General features: G+C 28.4%; 2 protein-coding genes across 2 annotated transcripts in view; one reads left to right on the top strand and one right to left on the bottom strand.

The window, feature by feature from the left end:
* Positions 1–1,749, top strand: part of LOC111637827 (protein FAM89A-like) — a 14,160-nt gene extending 12,411 nt beyond the window's left edge. The window contains exon 4 of the mRNA XM_023383405.1: positions 1,724–1,749. Coding sequence (XP_023239173.1) covers positions 1,724–1,734 — 11 coding nt within the window. The 3' untranslated portion in view covers positions 1,735–1,749. The remainder of the gene's footprint in view (positions 1–1,723) is intronic.
* LOC111637826 (malate dehydrogenase, cytoplasmic-like) lies at positions 561–19,671 on the bottom strand. Its single transcript, XM_023383403.1, has 8 exons — positions 19,565–19,671; positions 12,765–12,860; positions 12,584–12,680; positions 12,240–12,415; positions 7,929–8,051; positions 5,204–5,377; positions 3,136–3,249; positions 561–1,123 (listed from the first exon to the last, which is right to left on the bottom strand). The coding sequence occupies exons 1-8, from the start codon at positions 19,565–19,567 to the stop codon at positions 911–913; spliced, it is 996 nt and encodes a 331-aa protein (XP_023239171.1). The 5' UTR covers positions 19,568–19,671; the 3' UTR covers positions 561–910.

The raw sequence follows: 19,671 nt of genomic DNA, 5'->3' as shown, positions 1-19,671 counted from the left end.
AAGCTTTTAATAAACATTAGGGAACAAGACCCTTAACATTAGATTGGGCTCGAGTTTCTAATTTTGTAATTTGTTTATTTTGCTTCTTTTTAATATTAAAAGAATTGACAGATCAGACACAATACTGTAGTTAATTTGTTTTGAACATAATCAGTCCAAACTACTCACTTTAAAACACTTGTGTAGATTAATTCCGACATATTACCGATTATTGGAGCTTTGTAAAGACAATTTTAGAACTTGCAAACACATTAATTTTGGTCCAAAGATTATGATTTTTTGGTTTAATAATTATGTTCATTTTTGGAAATTTCCAAAATGGTTTGATTTTAAAATTAAGCAAAAAACCTTAAATCTTGAATTTTGTTATTGTTTAGTCTTCTCATTGGAGAGAAAAACAGTACTTAGTCATTAAACAATAAAAGTTTAATGATTTAACTTTATATTATAGTCTACATCCAACGTTTCTGAGGATGTTTATTAGAATATTAAATTTAGAGATTGAACAATGATAGCAAATACGAGGATAAATGTATATTAAAACAACACAATGGAAACAATTCAAACTTTGAAATTTTTAATATTCTTCTAGATCATTTAAATGCATAACTGATATCTCCCTGATTATGCTTGTTTCAACAATAATATAGACAATTTCATACTGACTAAAAGAAAAAAAGCTACCCGCCTACAGCCAGTGAACAAGTTCCTAGTATCCAAAGTATTCTACATAATTTCAACTTTGAATAACTAACTTTTATATAAATCAAAATAATAATGCATTTATCAACAGCTTTTTCAAATTATCAATAAAACTATACATAATAGTCTACAAACAAATCAGCTCTCAAATTATAGTGAGCTAATAACTTTAATGCATTTACATTCTAGCTGCAGGGGGTGTCGCTTGTCAATTTTCACAGACGGATAGCGCGTCCGTTTTCTCAGCAACGAGCTCTTCTCCGGTGAGAGTCAACTTCTCTCTGGCAAAATCATTGATGGACAGACCCTGCACAATTTTCCAGTTACGATCTGATCCAATTTCGACGGGAAAACTAAACATGACGTCAGCAGGAACCCCGTAAGATCCATCTGAATATACTGCCATGGATACATATTTTCCCTAAAATAAAAATTAAAAAAAAATAAATATAAGAAAAATAAATTTCTTTAATTTATATTTTATACATATATGTATGTATGTGTATATACACAAATGTAAATAAAGGCTGTTGCTAAAATTTAATGCAAATGTTTTCAGAAAAATTGTCAAAAGTAACATTTTTATTACCAAGTAAATCATTAAAAAAAATACATTTAGTTGTAAATGTTTAATTCTACTTTGATTTTTCATCAAAATACATGTTAAAAATAAGTTAGACTTCAGAATTCATTTTGTTTGTAGATGTACTCACTGATATTGCATTAGTACTTTACAGAGAGAAAACAGTTATTTGCTACAACACAATTGAAAAATCTCTAAATAAATTACGTAGCAAAAAATAATTAAAATATTTTGTTTAAAATTTGGGGATGTTATATTTATTTTCATGAAATTTAGTTTTATAAATAAAACAGTCTAGAATAGTTTTAAAAGTAAACTACTAAANTAATATGAATAGTAAAAATGTTAGTTTAATCACAAGCTACTGAATACATTATCATACATTGAAAAATTTTTATTGAATTAATAAAATCACTGATGCAAAAGTTCAATTTTCAGGTGGAAAGTAAATATTAAAAGGAAGAAAAAGGTTTAATAAAATCAAAATAAATAATTTTTCAATTAAATTTAAGTAGGAAAGATGATATTTATCTTTGAATCTAATCCAAAATCCAACTTATAAAATATAAAATGTAGACATTTTTCATTTGGAAATATCCTCTTAAAGTTTTGATCCAACGTTCGGCAGAATTTTAAACAATCGGGAAATGCCTTTTTTTGTGGTTTGCACATTCACATTTTAGCTTATGATATTTAAATATGCTAAGACATCTTTAATCATAAGAATGTAGCACTGCTTTATAATCGGACGACTGAAATCGGCAGCAACAATTTTTTTACAAAGTTTAAAAATTGTCACTTCTGTGTAATAAAGTAATAAAACCCTTGTTTCAAAGAATTAAAACAAGAGTTTGATAAAGAAGTAAAAACTTTTTTGTGACTTTGTCCTCTAGAGGGCCTTTTTACTAATGTGTATTATGGTTTGACTAAGCCCACAATGTGGATGCCTGGTGGCAAGGGATGGGGCTGAACATATATTTTGTTATTTTCTTAAATATGCATTACATGATTCATATAAGTTCAAATGTTGTGCACTTAGTTTTTACATTGATGAATTTGAAAGTAACACTTGTAAAAAATAGAGAAATACCTTATGTCTATTGTAATAATTGCATATTTCCTCAGTAACTGCTAAATGCAAAGTCAAACAATTCTGTGAGGAATGTTTTATATTGCACACATTTCTAAAAAAAAGGAACAGTTGCAAAAAACATGCAAAAGTAAAGCATTGTCAGATCTTAGAACAAAAGTGGAATAAGTATTTAGATGCAACAAAAATAATTTTTAATAATTATAAAATGCAAAAAAAAAAAAAACTTAATTTTGAGGATAGAGACAAGGTCTATAAAAAAAAAACTGTAAAATGCTAATATTGAGTAAAATCTTCATTAAGTCCAACCCCATCAAGATATGACGTGACACCCCCTACCTTTAAACACCAACACCCTTTATATACAAGGTAACAACCAAATTTCATTTCTTTATCCCATCCCGAGATATTAAATGAAACATGCCAACACACACATTGAATCCAAAAATGGGAAAAAAATTCCAAGGTTTTAAAACATTGAGATTTGCAAAAACCCAGGAGGATCAAATTTGACAGATTCCAACTTTCCCTTGTTATGTATATATAATAGCCAGGAAAGTAGGAGGACAGTTTGTAACTTCACAAAAATTTTTCTAGGACAAGAAAATCAGTTTATAAATGTCAAATTTTGCAAAAAGTTTAATGATGTTATGCTTCATATTTTGTATTTTATAAAATTTAATTTTATAAAATACTAAGCTTTCTGCTGTTTTTTAATTTATTTAATTTTAACTATTTGAATAATTAAAATTATTTATACCTGAGGAGTACCATGCCACCAATCTCTCATGTGATCACCAGCAGCTTTAGCTGCAGACATAGCACTAGACAATTTTCTTGCAGCAATTACAGCAGCACCTCTTTTCTGTACAACCTGTAAAAATTATACAATAGTAATGGATACATATGCAATAACTACTTTTTAACAATAAATGTGTACAATCTGTGCGATTTGAAGGAAGACGAAGGAATTTGCCTTCTACTTTTCACATCTGCGGTTCTACAGAAACTGAAGTTTCTTACCCAGGGATAGCTTCTTCCTACCATATATCAAACATGTGGGTGTCAAAAATTTTACAATTTTGTGTAAAATCAAACTTTCAGTTTTACAAACTACAATGATGATTTATAAGTGTAACTATGTAATAATTCATTATTTGTGACATCTAAATTGTATGAATTTTGTCCAAACTCACTGCAAGCAGCCTTTTGTTTTGTCTTGTTTGCTTACCTACCAATGTCAGTACAGCTGGACAGAAACATTTAGGAATGCTTAAAATAAACATATGTTTATCCTGATTGGTAGACAGATATCTTCCTGAACTGGAAACTGGTGGAGAGTTGCTTAATGTCCTTTTGGTTTTTTAAAAAATTCTTACAATACATGTAGGCTATCTGCAATTCTTTTCCCACTGCAGTAATACTATCACCATGATCTTTATGACACCTGTTCCCTAATAATAAATTGAGATCATTCAGTTTGTGTACAATTCTATATATAGGGATATGAAATTTTCAAAACTTCAAAGATTTAAAAGCTTTAATGCTAATATTTTTGTCATAGTAATTTATTGTTACTAGAAATGAATGAATTCAATCTATTATAAATTGATTAGATCAGGTGATTCTCAAACTTTTTGAGCCACTGCTACCTTGGTTCCATAAACTTATGCCCAACATTGACCAAACACTCCTAACCCAATTTTCCTTTTCTTAAGAATATTTCCAAGCCTTTCTCAAATAACTTTTTTTCAATGACCTCATGCTGTGTCCTAACTACATTGTTCTCCATGTCTGGAACCATTGAACACCATGTTTCTTCTTACTCATTTTAATGGAGAAAAGGGTAAGTTTGTCAATGATTCCAATCCTTGCCTATGGTCACCATTTGATCAGGAGCCTGACTCCAGCACCCTCTGCTACCTCCCTTGCTTCTTTTTGCTCTCCTGGGTTTACTCACTGCTTCTATGAGGCAGTAGCACACACTTTGGAAACCACTGGATTAGATGACTATATTGAGAATTCTTAAATTTAAATTCATAAATAGACCAGAAATTTTAGAAAAGCTTTATTCAAATTCAATTTAGAGTTTCAAATGTTGGATTATTAAACACATTTAGACTTTCTTTTAAATAAAAAGTTAAGTAAACAAAAGCAGTAAAAAGACAACAAAAATAAAGAATCAATTATCTTGATAAGATGTTAGCAAAAGGTTTTCTTGATTTTGTGATATCAGTATTGAATGCTAAGTGAAGTTTCTTTATTTTCACTATGTTTGTGTGCCAACACCATTTTAAATTTCTTCTGCTTTGAAATTTACTTTTACTATTATTTGAATATTAATTAAAACCTTTGTAACTTTTGCTCATTTGAAGCCAAAAAATACCAAAATTTTTTGCAGATTTGAAGCCTTCAAGGCTTTGATTCATATCCCTAGGGATATGAATCGAATTTTACTGCATATTAAGTGAGTGATTGTCCTTCCTTTGGAAAATTTTACAAATTGCACACTGTGTAATTCAACTCTTAATAAACAAATTTTAAAATTTTATTATGTTCAATATATAAGATAAAAATCAATGTTTTTATTCTAGTAATTTTTCTGCAATATAAATTTATTTCACATTCAAATAAAGAAAGATTATTCCTAAAAAATAACTGACCAAAAGGATTGACTGATTAATCAAATATAATGAATATGATCAATCACAATCAAGATTAAATTTAATTATGTACTATAATTTAAAATGCATTTACATAAAACTTGTGTTTTCAGATGATGATAAAATAAATCAAAAAGAAAAGATTCATTTTAAAAAGATACTTACAGAAATAAAGTCTCCTTTCAAATAACTTTCTTCTATGACATCAATTACTTTAGTTTTTTTGCCACCAACATTAGCTTCTGCATGACTGGCATCAGGAAATTGGGTTGAAGAGTGATTACCCCAAATTATTACATTAGAAACTTCGTTTGGAGAGATTTTCAGTCGGGAAGCAATCTAATTACATTATATTTATATATAAATTATTGAAATAATGAGTAACTTTATCCAATATATTTACTAAAAATCTGTATAAACTGTAGTTAAACATATGTAAAAATATAAATATAAGGATTAGTAAAGCACAAACAGAATCTAATTAAAACATTCCACCAACTAAACTTAATTTATTAAGCATATGATAAATGGTAAGTTAAAATTTCACCTATAAAACATTTTTTCAAAAATCTTCAACCAAAGTATACTTTTGTTAGCATTTTGGAAACTTAAATTTGGTTTTAGAAATTTGTTATTTGATGATTTTGATCCCATTATTGCAAATATTTTGTCTTAAAAATTTATTCAGTAGCTTTATGATTCTGCATATAAATTAAAGCAAATATTTTCAGCTTTTTCTGTTCTAGATACTGAAGATGGCATTCAGAGAAGTTTAAATGCAAAACAGTTACAAAAATATACACACAGTATCTGGAAGTCTTAGCAATTACAATAATGTATTGCAAAGTTACTAAGGACTGTATATTTCTATATACTGTAACACCATAAAATTTTTTGACCTCATTTCCTGTAATAATAAATTACTAAGCTTTAGTAAGTTATACTATTGAAAACTTCTGTACAGAGCTAATTGTAATAAATTACTATACTGTAGATCCACCTTGTTTTCCATGTCAGAAAAAACTTAGCTTGCTAACTTGGATTTCTGTAAACTGATAACCCCTGCTAACTAGGACTAATAGGGAGATGAAAGTTTACTGTATTTATAAAACATTTTTGACTAATTAGTGGTAATATATTTATTTTCATTTAATTACAATTTTTAAAGTATTTTATTATTATAAATTTATTTTTTGCCANATTTCATTTCTTTCCATTTTTAAAAATATTGTGTAATAAATAAATTTATTTTGACCAGTGAATGTGATGGCAGCATTATATTCAAGTTGCTAATTACTATGAACCAGCTTTCCATTTTTAAAAATATTGTGTAATAAATAAATTTATTTTGACCAGTGAATGTGATGGTAGTATTATATTCAAGTTGCTAATTACTATGAGCTAACTCTAAAGAATAATATATTTGAAAAAGATTTAAAATGTTTGCATTATTTGTGTATTTTTTAAAGCAATTACTTTTATTTTAATAAATTAAAGCTGAGAAATATTAGAAAACTAATATATGCAGAATCACACCTTTTAGTATGCCATTTAGTATTTATAAGCCTTATTTTGTTGAAAATTTTTACATTACTTCAACTTGTCCATAAGCTAACCAATAACAAAGATTCTTTCAAAAACATTATTATTACAAACGTCCTTTTTATCATCAAGTCCTACAGAAAATGGTGGTGATAGGAAATAAACAGATTATTACAGAAATGAGTAAAACAAAGTTTAACATGAAGAAAAAGGAGGTCAACTGTCTCAAAAAAGTTCAAGCTATCTTGACCTTCGCAGATTATACAGAAGCAGAGCTGTCAAGAATTCTAGACATGGCATGGAAAAGGCTAATTTTGGTGACACAACATAATTGGAAAAATCTCAATATCAGATTCTAATCTATTTATTAAAATCAATAATAAAAATAAATCTGTGTATTAAAATATATTATTTCACATCTAGTCTATGTACCAAAACTGCATGTTTATTGCAAGATCATTTGGATTGGGAACTAGTATTTTGATATCAATCATCAACAGAAGAAGTCTCGTGATTTCTACCTTTGTCTTTTTTGTGTCATATTTTAACATATATATATATATAAAACAACATGAATAGGTTCTTGTTCATGGTCAGTCATTAATTTTTTATTCTCAGATTTTGGAAAAGTTATTAAAAAATTGGACTCCAAACTATTCAAAAAATTAACTAACATCAACACTAATGTAAAGTGAAATGTAATGCATGTACTCAAAGAACTTTGAATTAATAAAAAATACACTCCAAAATGTATTGAATCCTGTCACTTCTCATATATCTGAATAAATTTTTTACAAAATATGAATTCCTACTGACAAACATCTAATTAAAAAGTATTATTGTATTAAAAATATATGATAATGACAAAGAATACTCAAATTATTAAGATCAATCTCAAACTGAATTAAAATCAGATATAGTTAAAAGTGATGATCTTCCAGAAGATGGTTGAAATTTGCATTTGAAATAGCTAATTCTTTAGTGTAAAATTTTGAATTAATTAAATAAAAAAAAATATTTGTTTCTGATTAGTTTTTTAAAGAAAAAATGTTAAATTTTTTGTAAGAAAACATGTCACTGTAATTTAAGCAAAATAAACCATCTACTTATATTTAATTAATTGAGAAATTTTCATGTATTTTAAACAAAACACGAAGGTAAGTTAATCTATAAAGTCATCAGTAGCTATTGATTAAATAAAACAGTGTAAATGATCTATAAGATAAATTTGTAATAGAACATATACAATATGTGTATTCTGCAACTATGTACAGTACATTAAATAACATAAAATCTAATCAAAATATATTGTTAAAGATTTTAAAATTTTAGAGAAATAGAAACTTGCCTGTGCTTGAGCTCTGTTCTGATCCAATCTTGTCATAGCAGAAAAATTTTCTTTAGGAATAGATGGAGCATATTTACTACAGATAAAAGCATTTGTGTTTGCAGGATTACCAACAACTAAAACCTAGAAAAAAATACTTATTATTAGAGCATTAAATATATAATTATTTTAAAAAGTTATAAAATTACAAATATATTAGTAAATCACTATATAACTAAATTCATAATGGTTATGCTATTGTTTGTTTTGTGTAGTGTGTGAATTCCTGTAATGTACTGTACTTGCAGAAAGTGTGAACATACCTGTATATTAGCATTTACAAAGTAATCCCCATCTGCGGATACTGCATGTATTTAGTTAGTTGCCACTGTTGGCAAACACATCTAAAACTGTTTTTGAAATATCATCAAGTTCCTTTTTCATGTGACATTGAATGTCAAAATGCAAATATTCATCCTTTCATGAAAGTTTATTTTTAAGAAGAGCCAGAAATCACAAGGGTCTAAATCAGGTGAATAGGTGAAAAGAAATCAATTACCAAATTGAACCTAACTAGGAAATAGGAAATTATGAACACTGAGCACATCATGGCTTGGGATATCTGAATGGATGGCCACTACATATGAATACTCTCTGGATTGATTGCTAAATGGCCCATTTGACAATCAATCCAGAGTATGACCAGTAATTTAAACACTATTCCATCATCTTGCTTACAACATGTTTGACTGATAAATGCAATTGTCTCTATTACTGATTTAGAAAAATTTCAATTTATCATAAGCAACATGAAAATGTGAAGAGAAAGGTGAAAAGGGGACAAGATGACACGTATGATGACAATTTTGGGGCAGATTGTCTTAAGCAGTGTTTCTCAACCTTCTTTTTTTTTACCTTTGGCTCCCTTTGAGCTTAGTTTTCTGAGGCCCCATAATAGCAGTTCAGGGAAAAATTAAAAAAAACAAATATTTAAAAAGCAGTGGCTTTTTTTAATATTACAAAAATCCATTTTCTAATATTTAAAAAAGCAGTGGAAAAATATGTACAGTACATAATATATGTTAGTAACATTCTTTTGTGTAGCGACTAAAAATAATTGATGGTTGAATTACAATGTTGATATTGTACAACCAACATGCTTTGCACACATATGCAAGATTCAACATATATTCAATTCTTGTAAGCAATGACATGTGTATTATCAGATAACAAAACACTTGACAAAAAAAGTAAATTGTGTTCAAAATTGCCCTATTTTAATAATTTACATACATTTCTCTAATAATTTACTTACTGAAGTTTAATCATTTTCATTTAATTTTAATAGTCAAACCTTGGTTTTCAAAACATAATTTGTTCTTAAAAGTTGAAAACAAATTTGTTCTAAAATCAAAATAAATTTTTCCCATAAACAATATAAAATGGATTAATCCATTCCTCATCACCAAAATAAAACTTTTTTGTTGATTTGTCAGGCCGTTGATTTTATTCAAAATAGTATGGGGAGTTGACAGTCTTCCTTTCTAACCTGTGGTCAGCTCTTGCTGAGTAGCTTGTTTGGCAACCAGAGCAAATATAAGTTCAAAATTCTGCTCATGAACTGAATTGTTTGAAAATTGAGACATTCAAAAACTGAGGTTTGACTACATTTTATTTCGGTAGTGGCTCTTCAAAAGTTGATTTATGGCCTGTGGGCCCCTTGAAATGTTCTGTGGCCCCAAGTTGAGAAGCATTGGTTTATAGAACTGTTTTCAGCCAACCTAAAATGATACATATTAGGGCATAGAAAAAAAAAAAAAAAGTTATTTTTGCTGATCATGGTCATAAGGTGCACATGCTTCCTACAGAATGATGTGAACAGACTACTACACTACTACAGAATGAACTCCTACAATGACAAGTCAGTCAATGGAAATTTTAATGTCATAATAAAATTGTGCAGTCAAATCATTTTTCCGACTTTAATTAGGGATTATAAAATTAACTTTTTGGAAAGCAACTTGATTGTAAGCATAAACTCTAAATAGTTTAAAGAAGCAGACTTATAATGAACACAATAGTGTTTCATTAAGAGGTCAAGACATCGATTTTAATGAATTTTGTGTGTCCATGTCCATAATGGAGTTGGTTTATTTGGTTGCAGCAATGCAACACATGGGCAATCTACCAAGGGGATGCTTCCCAGGAATGTGAAGAAAACCAGAAAACTCCATGTGACCAGCACGTTGGCAATGCATGAGCCCACAACCAACTACTAGTGTTCAGTGGTTTTATCCACTTAGGCACTGATGGGCTGTTCATAATTAAAACTGTTCACTTAAGAGATCAATTATAATGAAGTTAGACATTTTTAAACTGGATCATGAAAACTTTCAATCATGGAGGAGTCACTTCAGACATTTTATATATATTTTTTCCAAATTAAAATAATAGGTTAATTTCAGATATTCAATAATCTGATATTTTTAACACACTGTTTAGTTGTACATTTCCTAAATAAGCTAGTCACTACCAGAATTTACAACTGATGTTACACAAAATCAATTATCAAATTTTTGAACTTATAAACAAATTGTCCATACTTTACAACTTACATGCAGTTAATAGTTAAATCATAACCGCTTAGATTTAAATATTTGACAAAAAAGTGCTAAATTTTTTATGATTATTATTGCATTTGTTGGCTACATGGAAACACTGTATAAATAAATGTTCTCTAAGCAATAGAGCTGTTACATGTGCACATTCATAATGGTTTTTTTTAATTTAATAGTATTTGGTGTCTAACAAGGAAACTGTCGGAGTGTCTTCTAATAAATTTTAATAAAATTTAGTTAATAACTACGTTAAAAGTATACAAAATTATTATTATTAACTAAATTTTATTAATTCTTCTCCTATTTTTGAAAATTTCAGAATTTATTCTAAATGTAATATCGCCGTCTTCCTCCGCGACCCTTTCACTTCTAAAAATTTGCATAACTGTGTTAAACTACTATAAAGTAGTGCAACATTTGATTGCTAATAACTCTGATCAACACTTTTTTAGTGAATGCTACAAATTTAAAATAGAGTTTTTGTATACTTTTAACGTAGTTATTAACTAAATTTTATTAAAATTTATTAGAAGACACTCCAACAGTTCCCTTGTAAGTGGTAAAATGGTTTTCTTATATTTAAAATTGCATTCTATGCCCCAAAGGAAAGTAAACTGAAACATTATATGCCTACATTTACTAGATAAAATAAAAGGAATTTATTCAATTTTTCAGTCTCACTGTGAATACTTTTAATGCTAATCTGTCCATATTTTGCCTTCAACTCTTATGGTAACCCTATCAGTATAGATGTTATCCATAGTAAATGATGTAAAAATATTAAAAAAAAACACATTTGATTTATTATAGTTAAGTCAAAGTAAAGAAGTGACAAATTAAATATTAATGATTTGAGGTTAGTATGTTTGTTTGATTAAAAGCTAGAAAGGCACCTCCATTTACAATTAAATTTGTGTATTGTTTAATTAATAATAAAAAATTTCATAAAATGCTAGATTTCCTTCAACCACTCAATTTTTGTTCAAATTTTCAAGCTTGTAATCTTCTGAATTGATATTTCACACAAAGTAATGCTTACTTTGAGTAATATAATCAATTCAGAAGTTCATTAGGAAAGGAGAAGAAAAAAACAACTTTCAGTATCAAGGATATGATTAGTTACAAATAATTGTTATAACTGTAAATAAAAATATTTTTTTATATTAAAGCTGGATTCTACAGTGTAACTTTTAACTGGGATAAATGTTCATTTTTAATTGTCCCAACTTTTTAACCACATGCCCAAATACAATTTTGATTTAATATTCACAAGATAAAAGTGGGCGATTTTTGTATCTCAGTTTTTTGCTTGGTTGTATTGTCATACAAGCAAAAATAGACTGAATTAATGACTGATTTGCATTCCAAAATATGAATATCAACATTTGATATTGTTGCAATGTTATACTAACATGTTCACATTTAATATAAATATAATAATAGGATATTAAACTAATTTTGTTATCATTCTATTCATTTATTGTTGTTTAGTATAATATAAATTTAAAAGATATTACAATTAAATTTTTATATTAGTAATTCATTTCTATTACTTCTCTATGTTTAAATATAAAATTTCATTCATTGGAACTGATTATTATTACTCCAAAACTGCTATTCTAAATTTGCATCAATTTTATGCTAAAATCTGGTAGTTGATAAAAACTTTATAATGAAACCATATAACATGTATCGATCCATGATATTTACTTACTTTAACAGTTTTCTTTGCATATTTATCTAAAGCCATTCCTTGACTTTTAAAAATCTTAACATTAGCAGCTAATAAATCTTTTCTTTCCATTCCTTCTCTTCGAGGCATTGAACCAACAAGAAAAGCTGATTCAATATTATCAAAAGCTTTAGCTTCATCTGTAGTTGCAACAATATCTGAAATTATTAATAAAAAAAAATACTAGTATAATAAATTATTTTAAAAATAATTTTTTATTGATATTTGAAAATCTTTGATATTTAAGAAACATTAAATATTTAGCACTTGTATTACGATGATTAGACAAACTTATAATTACTATCAGAAAATTATTATTTTCATACCTACTACAAGTGGAAAGGCACAATCAATTAATTCCATTACTACACCTTCTAAAACACCCATCATTGGAGGAATATCCAAAAGATGAAGAATAATACGCTAAAATTAAAAATCAAGTTTATTACAGCTCAGAAGAATTTATTAAAGAATTAAAAAAAAAAAAAAATAGAATATATGTCTTACTTGATCTTTACCAAAAACATCTCCCTTTGCAATTGAATGTAAGAGAGAATAAGCAATTTGGCCTGCTGCACCAGTCACAAGAACACGTAGAGGTTCCTATAATAAGCACAAGAAAAAAAAATGCTATTAATTTATATTATTACATTACATTTAGAAAAACAAACACTAAATGAACAGTTGATTTATACTAAATTACAGGCAGTCCTTCACTTCTGGACACTTGACTTTTATATAACTAGCTCTTTCAAACATGATACAAAAAGCTATTTTGGGATATCAAAGTACATCAAATTTACACTTTGTGCATTTTCAGCCAACAAAGAAAAATTGAGCTGTCAGTTTTGGTTTCAGTAACATCAAAATCATTCAGGAAAATTTTCATAATCTGTTTTCTGCTTAATCTATAGTCTTAATATTTAAGGTATTTTATACACTAACATATTCACTATAAAAAAAATAACCAAAAATCTTCTATCTTAAGATATAATTTTTGTTTTTGGTTCTGAGAATGAAATTCTTCATAACATGCAATTCTACTGTTCAACTTTCATACTCATTTCTGTGAATGTATTACATCTAAAAGTAATGGACTGTATTTCCATTCATAATATTTTAATATCTATGAAATTATATTTAACATCATATAAACAGGCTTTTTTTTTACTTGTAAAAGTCAAAGTCAAATCAAAAAGGAAAATTCATGATCAGAATTAAAATTATGAACATGATGATTTGATCATTGAGTTACTTTACTTTTTGATTATCATCATCATTTTTACATAACTTTTGTTTCACTTTAAATCTTAAAATTTAGGTCTATGGCTGGATATTAAAATATCTGAAAACAAAATAAATGCATTATGAATTATAAATAAAAATCAATACAAATTTTGAATCAATAAAGAACAATTCTACTGGCTATACATATTTCATGTGATATTACAACTGTAGATCAATATTAGACAAAAATGGTGCTGTTATTTATAATCAGGTGCTATTAACAATCACATCAAATAATCAGGAATCCATTTTCTTTTTATATTAAAAAACTTAAAATCTAAAACCAGATGATTATTATAAGCAATATTAGATTAAATATGTAATATAAAGATAATACATTTGTATTAATTTGTATGGGATGGACAAAAAGTCTGTAAAAACTAAACATTCATAAAAAAATGGAAGAATTATTAGAATGAAATGTGATGTGTATTGGTAAGCATTGTCAGCAGAAGGGATTTTTGTTGATGAGAAAAACAAAATTTAGTTTCAAAAATTACTAACAGGTGGTGTTGACATACAAAAGAAATGCAAATGACAATGAAAATGACATTCAATGTATTTATTAGACAACGACACAGCATCTGCCACAGGCTAAAATAAAATTTAGCAAAGTAACAATGTCCTCAACTGCAGAGTGCAGCATGTCCGGACAGATGGATGGATGTTACCTTGCATCAAATAACATTTTTCAATTCCAACAATATGGAAGAATAAAATCAAACATTTGAGAATTTAAATACCATCACAAATCACATTGAAAATCATTCTTATTGTCATTAGCATGCCTATTCATTATTTTGTCTGCCAATGCCACCTATTGGAGATTTTTGGAACTAATTTTTTCTATCATCAACAAAAATGTCCCTTCACCAGTGGCATACTGTAGTGGGGGCGGCCCGCCCCGAGCAGCACTTTTTAGGGGCAAGCAAAATTTCACAATAAATAATAATAATATCTTGTAAAAATTTGAAACATCCTATCTCTATACTTGCATCACGCCTACGATAGTGCTATCATCCAGACAGTCTGGGAATTGGCTCGCCGTCTGGGTGAACTAGTAACTTTTTCATCTGAGGAAATCCTGTGAAACCTGTTGACCTTTTTTTTTTTCCTTTTGCTTATACGATTCATTCACGTTCATATACACCACTAATATCCAATAGAACTATTTTAAACAGGTCGCTGCACTACCACCGAATTTTTCATTGCTTGTTCTGTGACAAAAATGAATTTTGGTCTTTTAAATTGAAATACCTAAATAAGGGGGGCGAAACTTTCCTCCGCCCCGGGTGGCCGACACCCACGTACGCCACTGCCCTGCACTAACAATACTTACTACACAAATGGTATTTCATTCATAAAAAATGGAAGAAATATTAGAATGTTAGTGTTTACAGACTTTTTGCCCATCCTGTATTTGAAAAAAACTTAGAAATAATAAAATGTATACTTTAGTAGAATTATGTCTATTCCGAATGATTGTTAGGATACAATTGTGTAGTCTTTATACTGTACATAATATTTTCTATATAAACATCCCAAAGCCCAATGTATTAATACTGAACTAAATGATCACCATAGTTAAACTGGCTATTTTTTACTACTATTAATAATTACTAATAAATTATTACCATCTCTTATTAAATTATTATAATTAATAATTTCAATATTTATTAATTAATTTAGAACAGTCTGGAAGAAAAGAATTGGTCTGGATTGGGCTTGATTAATTATGGTGATTGTTTGGTTTAGTATTCTGATGTTTCTTTTGCAATGTACAGCACGATTCATCCATGAGAGAATAACTATCATAAATAATAACAACTACTTCTATTGAGAGAGAAATCTGAAATATTATTTATTAATTATGTGGTTGATTTTGTATAAACAGAAAATTAAATGATTCATTTAATTTGTGTATATAAAAAAAAGGTATATGTAGTATGTAGAACAAGTTAATTTAAACTTATTGTAGAAATCTTTAAAAAACAGTTTTTAAGTCTAATTTTCCAGTACTCATTTTATATAATTAAATATTTCACCGAAGAAAATCTCTCATTAAGTTAATCCTGAAAGGATTAACCATGCATGCATGACCTTGAGTAATTCCTGATAGTGTTGGGGGAAAACTTAACAGTTTTGGCGAACTGTACCGACCACCGGAGTAGAATCGAAAAACCATTTGATTTTCCTGCACAGTGTCAGACTGCGCAGGCCAACCTTAACGTGTGTGCCATCATGTCATTCAGTTGTGAGACTGCTGAGTAGTTAGAACAGTGTCTCGTGAATGTTTGGACGAATTATTTTCTATAACCTTATTAACTTTTATTATTTATAACCTAATAAATTAATTTTTCAGGTTATAAATTATTTTCGGATCAAAAATTTCTTGAGTAAATTAAAATTATAAATAATTTTAATATTTAGAAAACTTCTCAATTCATTTCTTCCGTTTTCATAAAACATCTTGATACTCTATATCATTTTCTTTTACATTTTAAAAAATTTATTGTTTTAATATCCAAGTAAATTAAAACATGACAACTTAAAATAAGACAAAGTTTAATAAATTCTTTTTAATTATTAAATTATAAAATTAATTTGCAATAATAATGTTTACAATTTGTACTAATATCAGATGTGGTTGAGAATTATTTATATATATTCATCTATAAAATTTAATCCATGAATTTTTTTGGCAGTAAAATCGACTTGCCATTGATCTTTCGCTGATAATTGATGCTTTTTAACAGAATCTATAGCCCAAGATTTCTCTTGAAAAATTAATTTTGTGATCAGTGCTACCCAAACCACCACTACTACTATTTACACCATAGACTTCTATGCATACTTTTTTCCCACAAGTTTTAATAGAATTTGTTGCCAATAAACATCCAAGAACAGCCAGTATGTCGTCATCAGATGCCCTAACTGACTGACAATGGTGTAGCGAACATAACTGGTGCCCGGGGCATGACACTATATTGGTGCCATCCTCCCCCTCCAGAAACAAATCTTTGTCTTGGAGACCATTTGGCGCCCCTCTGCGAGTGGCACCCAGGGCACGTGCCCTACTTGCCCCACCCTAGCTATGCCTCTGCTGAGAGATTTTCTTCTGTGTGTGTGGGTGATTGGAAATTCTGAAGTTTCTCAAGGTCAGGCAGCCTCAAAGGATTAACTTAACATGTATGGCCACCTTTATGCATGGAAATATACACCATGTAGATTAATTTTGAATATTTAAAATCTTAGAAGTATTAAAAAATCAGTCACTATTATAAATTGTTATATACTTCCATCAGCATAAATGAGCTTTCTGTATATTGAATTGTTACAGAAATTTAATTTCCAGTAAAAAAAAACTTTAAAGTAGTGTTAAATTTAGTGTTAAAGTAGTGTTTAATTTAAAATAAATTGTGCAATTCCACAGTTAATGCAACTTTCTTCTGATTTCAAGCATTAAATCTTGCATATCTATTTAATAGAAAATTATTTTTATATTAAATTAATGTGCATGTTAAACATTAAAAGGTAATAGACTACACATTATAGTGAATTAAGAATTTATAAAATTCTAATAAAAATTTTCAGATTAATAGGTTCTATTAATTTTATTTAGAATACTGTAAAAATCATGGCATTACTTGAGAATATGCATCATAAAGTGTAAGATGAAAAACTGTATTAATAACTTTGTCTAAACATCTCTAACTGTTCTAGAGTATTAATTAGTTATCCATTAGCAGTATTCATCTGCTTGTATTTACTATGACATAAAATATTAGTGATTAATATTGTCATCAAAGCTGCTTAAAAAAGCTGGAAATGTGATCAATAAGAATATTTTTCGTTTTAATTTTTTTTATAAGTCTATAAAATGATTTTTATTTGTTTTTGCAAGATACTGGCACACAATGTATTTAGCTAGACTTAATTTCATCCACTGTGCTTAAATGCAATGGAGTTGGCAAAAGGACAAGGAAAAAACAAGATCCCTAATCAGAAATATGAAAATGTGTGAGGAACTTAGTTTGAATCCATTCTTGATAGCAAAAGTAGAACTTACTACAAAATAATCCACCTAAAATATCAATTAAAAAAATAAAACAAATTGCAGTGTTGGGAATGCAATGCATTATTTAACAATAATAGGAATATTTTTCAAAAATATATCCACCATCGCCACCTTAACTTTCTAACAATAATGTTAAACACCACACTTTCAGCATATTAAATGGCTTCAATCTGAATTTAAAAAAAAAATTATTCCTTTTTTTTTGTTTGGCTTGAGCCTGAATGTAGTTTAATGTGGCCAAAAGCATTAGTGTTTAATATTAAGAAGTTATTGCAGGAATATAGGCCACCAGTGGCTAAGCGGTCTTTGTACCCTGAACATTGGGAGTTTGGTCATGGGTTCGCACCTCGCTCAGACAGACTGGCCACATGGAGTTTTCCGGGTTTTCTCCACGTCTGTAATGCCTAAATAGGGGCCTGTTCTCCTCCCGGGAGATCACCTACCGTGTTTCCCCGAAAATAAGACAGTGTCTTATATTAATTTTTGCTCTGAAAAGTGCGCTAGGTCTTATTTTCAGGGGGAGGTCTTATTTTTTCCAGGAGGAAGAATTCACATTTATTATTGAACAAAAAAATTCCCAANAAAAATATAATATAGAATGTTACAATAAAAAATAATAATTTATTATTACATACCACAAATAGTTTGACTATAGTTTATGTGCGTCTTAAAATCTATAAAGAATTTCGAAAGCTTTAAGATCAAAATACATTTTAAGAATTAAAACTATTACGAAATTTTCTCTTAAAAAGTAATTTAAACTATTTACAAACCGTCTATAATTAATAAAACAGAAAAGATGCAACATACAGTACATATAATGAATAGAGTAACAAGAAAAAGATAATAATCTTTTTCTTGATAAGCCTACTCTGTTTATTAAAAATAGATTATTTCTATGTACTAACTTAAAATATGTAAAACTTTATAAAGAAATCTTGTACGATTTATGAAAGAAAAAGAAGAACAAAACGTAATTTAAAATGATTAAAATTTACATACTCCCCGAAAATAAGACAGTGTCTTATATTAATTTTTGCTCTGAAAAGTGCGCTAGGTCTTATTTTCTGCGGATGTCTTATTTTCGGGGAAACACGGTAGATGTTGCGTTGTCATAACAAACAACAAACAACTTATTGCAGGAATGGTAAAGTGGTATATTTATTTACGAATTATCATTCAATCAGTCTTATACATACATAGAATATATCTCTCTTTCTTCATTAATTGATCTTGACAAATATTCACACACTTAAGATGATAATCATTAGTAGAAAACAACTAAAGATGAGTTCAGAAAACTAATTTTTATTACAACCGTTTAGGTCAATGATTGCAAACCAGTGGCCTGTTAAGGCTTTGTATCAGGTCTCGACAATTTTTTTTCTAAAATCTTGTGGGGATTAAAACAGAAAAAAATTCAAACATCTAACCGCTTATGCAAGTCATAAAGGCTGGTATCAAAATAGCCTTCATCAGAGCCTTTTTTTTTAATTGCAATACGTTTTGGTTTACCAAGTAATATCAAATAGGGTACGCATCCGACACATACGTATTTGACCAGTCCTTTGCTACAACTGAGTTCAAGAACCCTGTTTAGGTTACAAACTCAAATGCATTTTATATTTGGTAAAATTGCAGTTCTGAATCAGGAGTTTGGACCGTCCTCCCAATTTAAGATCCCCCCCCATAGGGTATGGAATAGTCTACAGTCCAGACAGAGTCCTTCAGGGCTGCATTTGTACCTTTCATTTTATATACTTTATACACAGTGAGCATTCACATAAAATCACACAGAGTGAATTATATTATTATTAAAATGAATATTCAGATACATTATGATAAAATGCAAGTGCTCACTTCTTAATTACAGTAAAATAAAGGCAAATTATTTAAAAAAATATATTTTAAATGCACGAAAAAGTATAAGAAAGCAGCTCACCATATTTAACCTTCGCTCGAGATCAGGAAGGAAAGGAAAGGACGCCGAATCACAATGGTTAATCCATCCGTCATATAAAGTAGATCTATAATTAATAAAAAGTGACA

Source organism: Centruroides sculpturatus, unplaced genomic scaffold (assembly GCF_000671375.1).
Source record: "Centruroides sculpturatus isolate CEXI.00-Female unplaced genomic scaffold, Cexi_2.0 scaffold1163, whole genome shotgun sequence".
Lineage (NCBI taxonomy): Eukaryota > Metazoa > Arthropoda > Arachnida > Scorpiones > Buthidae > Centruroides > Centruroides sculpturatus.
This window is presented reverse-complemented; position numbering and strand designations above follow the sequence as displayed.

What these genes read in the sequence shown, in the direction of transcription:
- LOC111637826 (XM_023383403.1), bottom strand. An exon ending in TGCCTTTCCACTTGTAGTAG is followed by an intron (nt 12,416 to 12,583) that starts GTATGAAAATAA and finishes TAATAATTTCAG; the next exon opens with ATATTGTTGCAACTACAGAT. An exon ending in GGTGGCATGGTACTCCTCAG is followed by an intron (nt 1,124 to 3,135) that starts GTATAAATAATT and finishes TTTTTATTTTAG; the next exon opens with GGAAAATATGTATCCATGGC.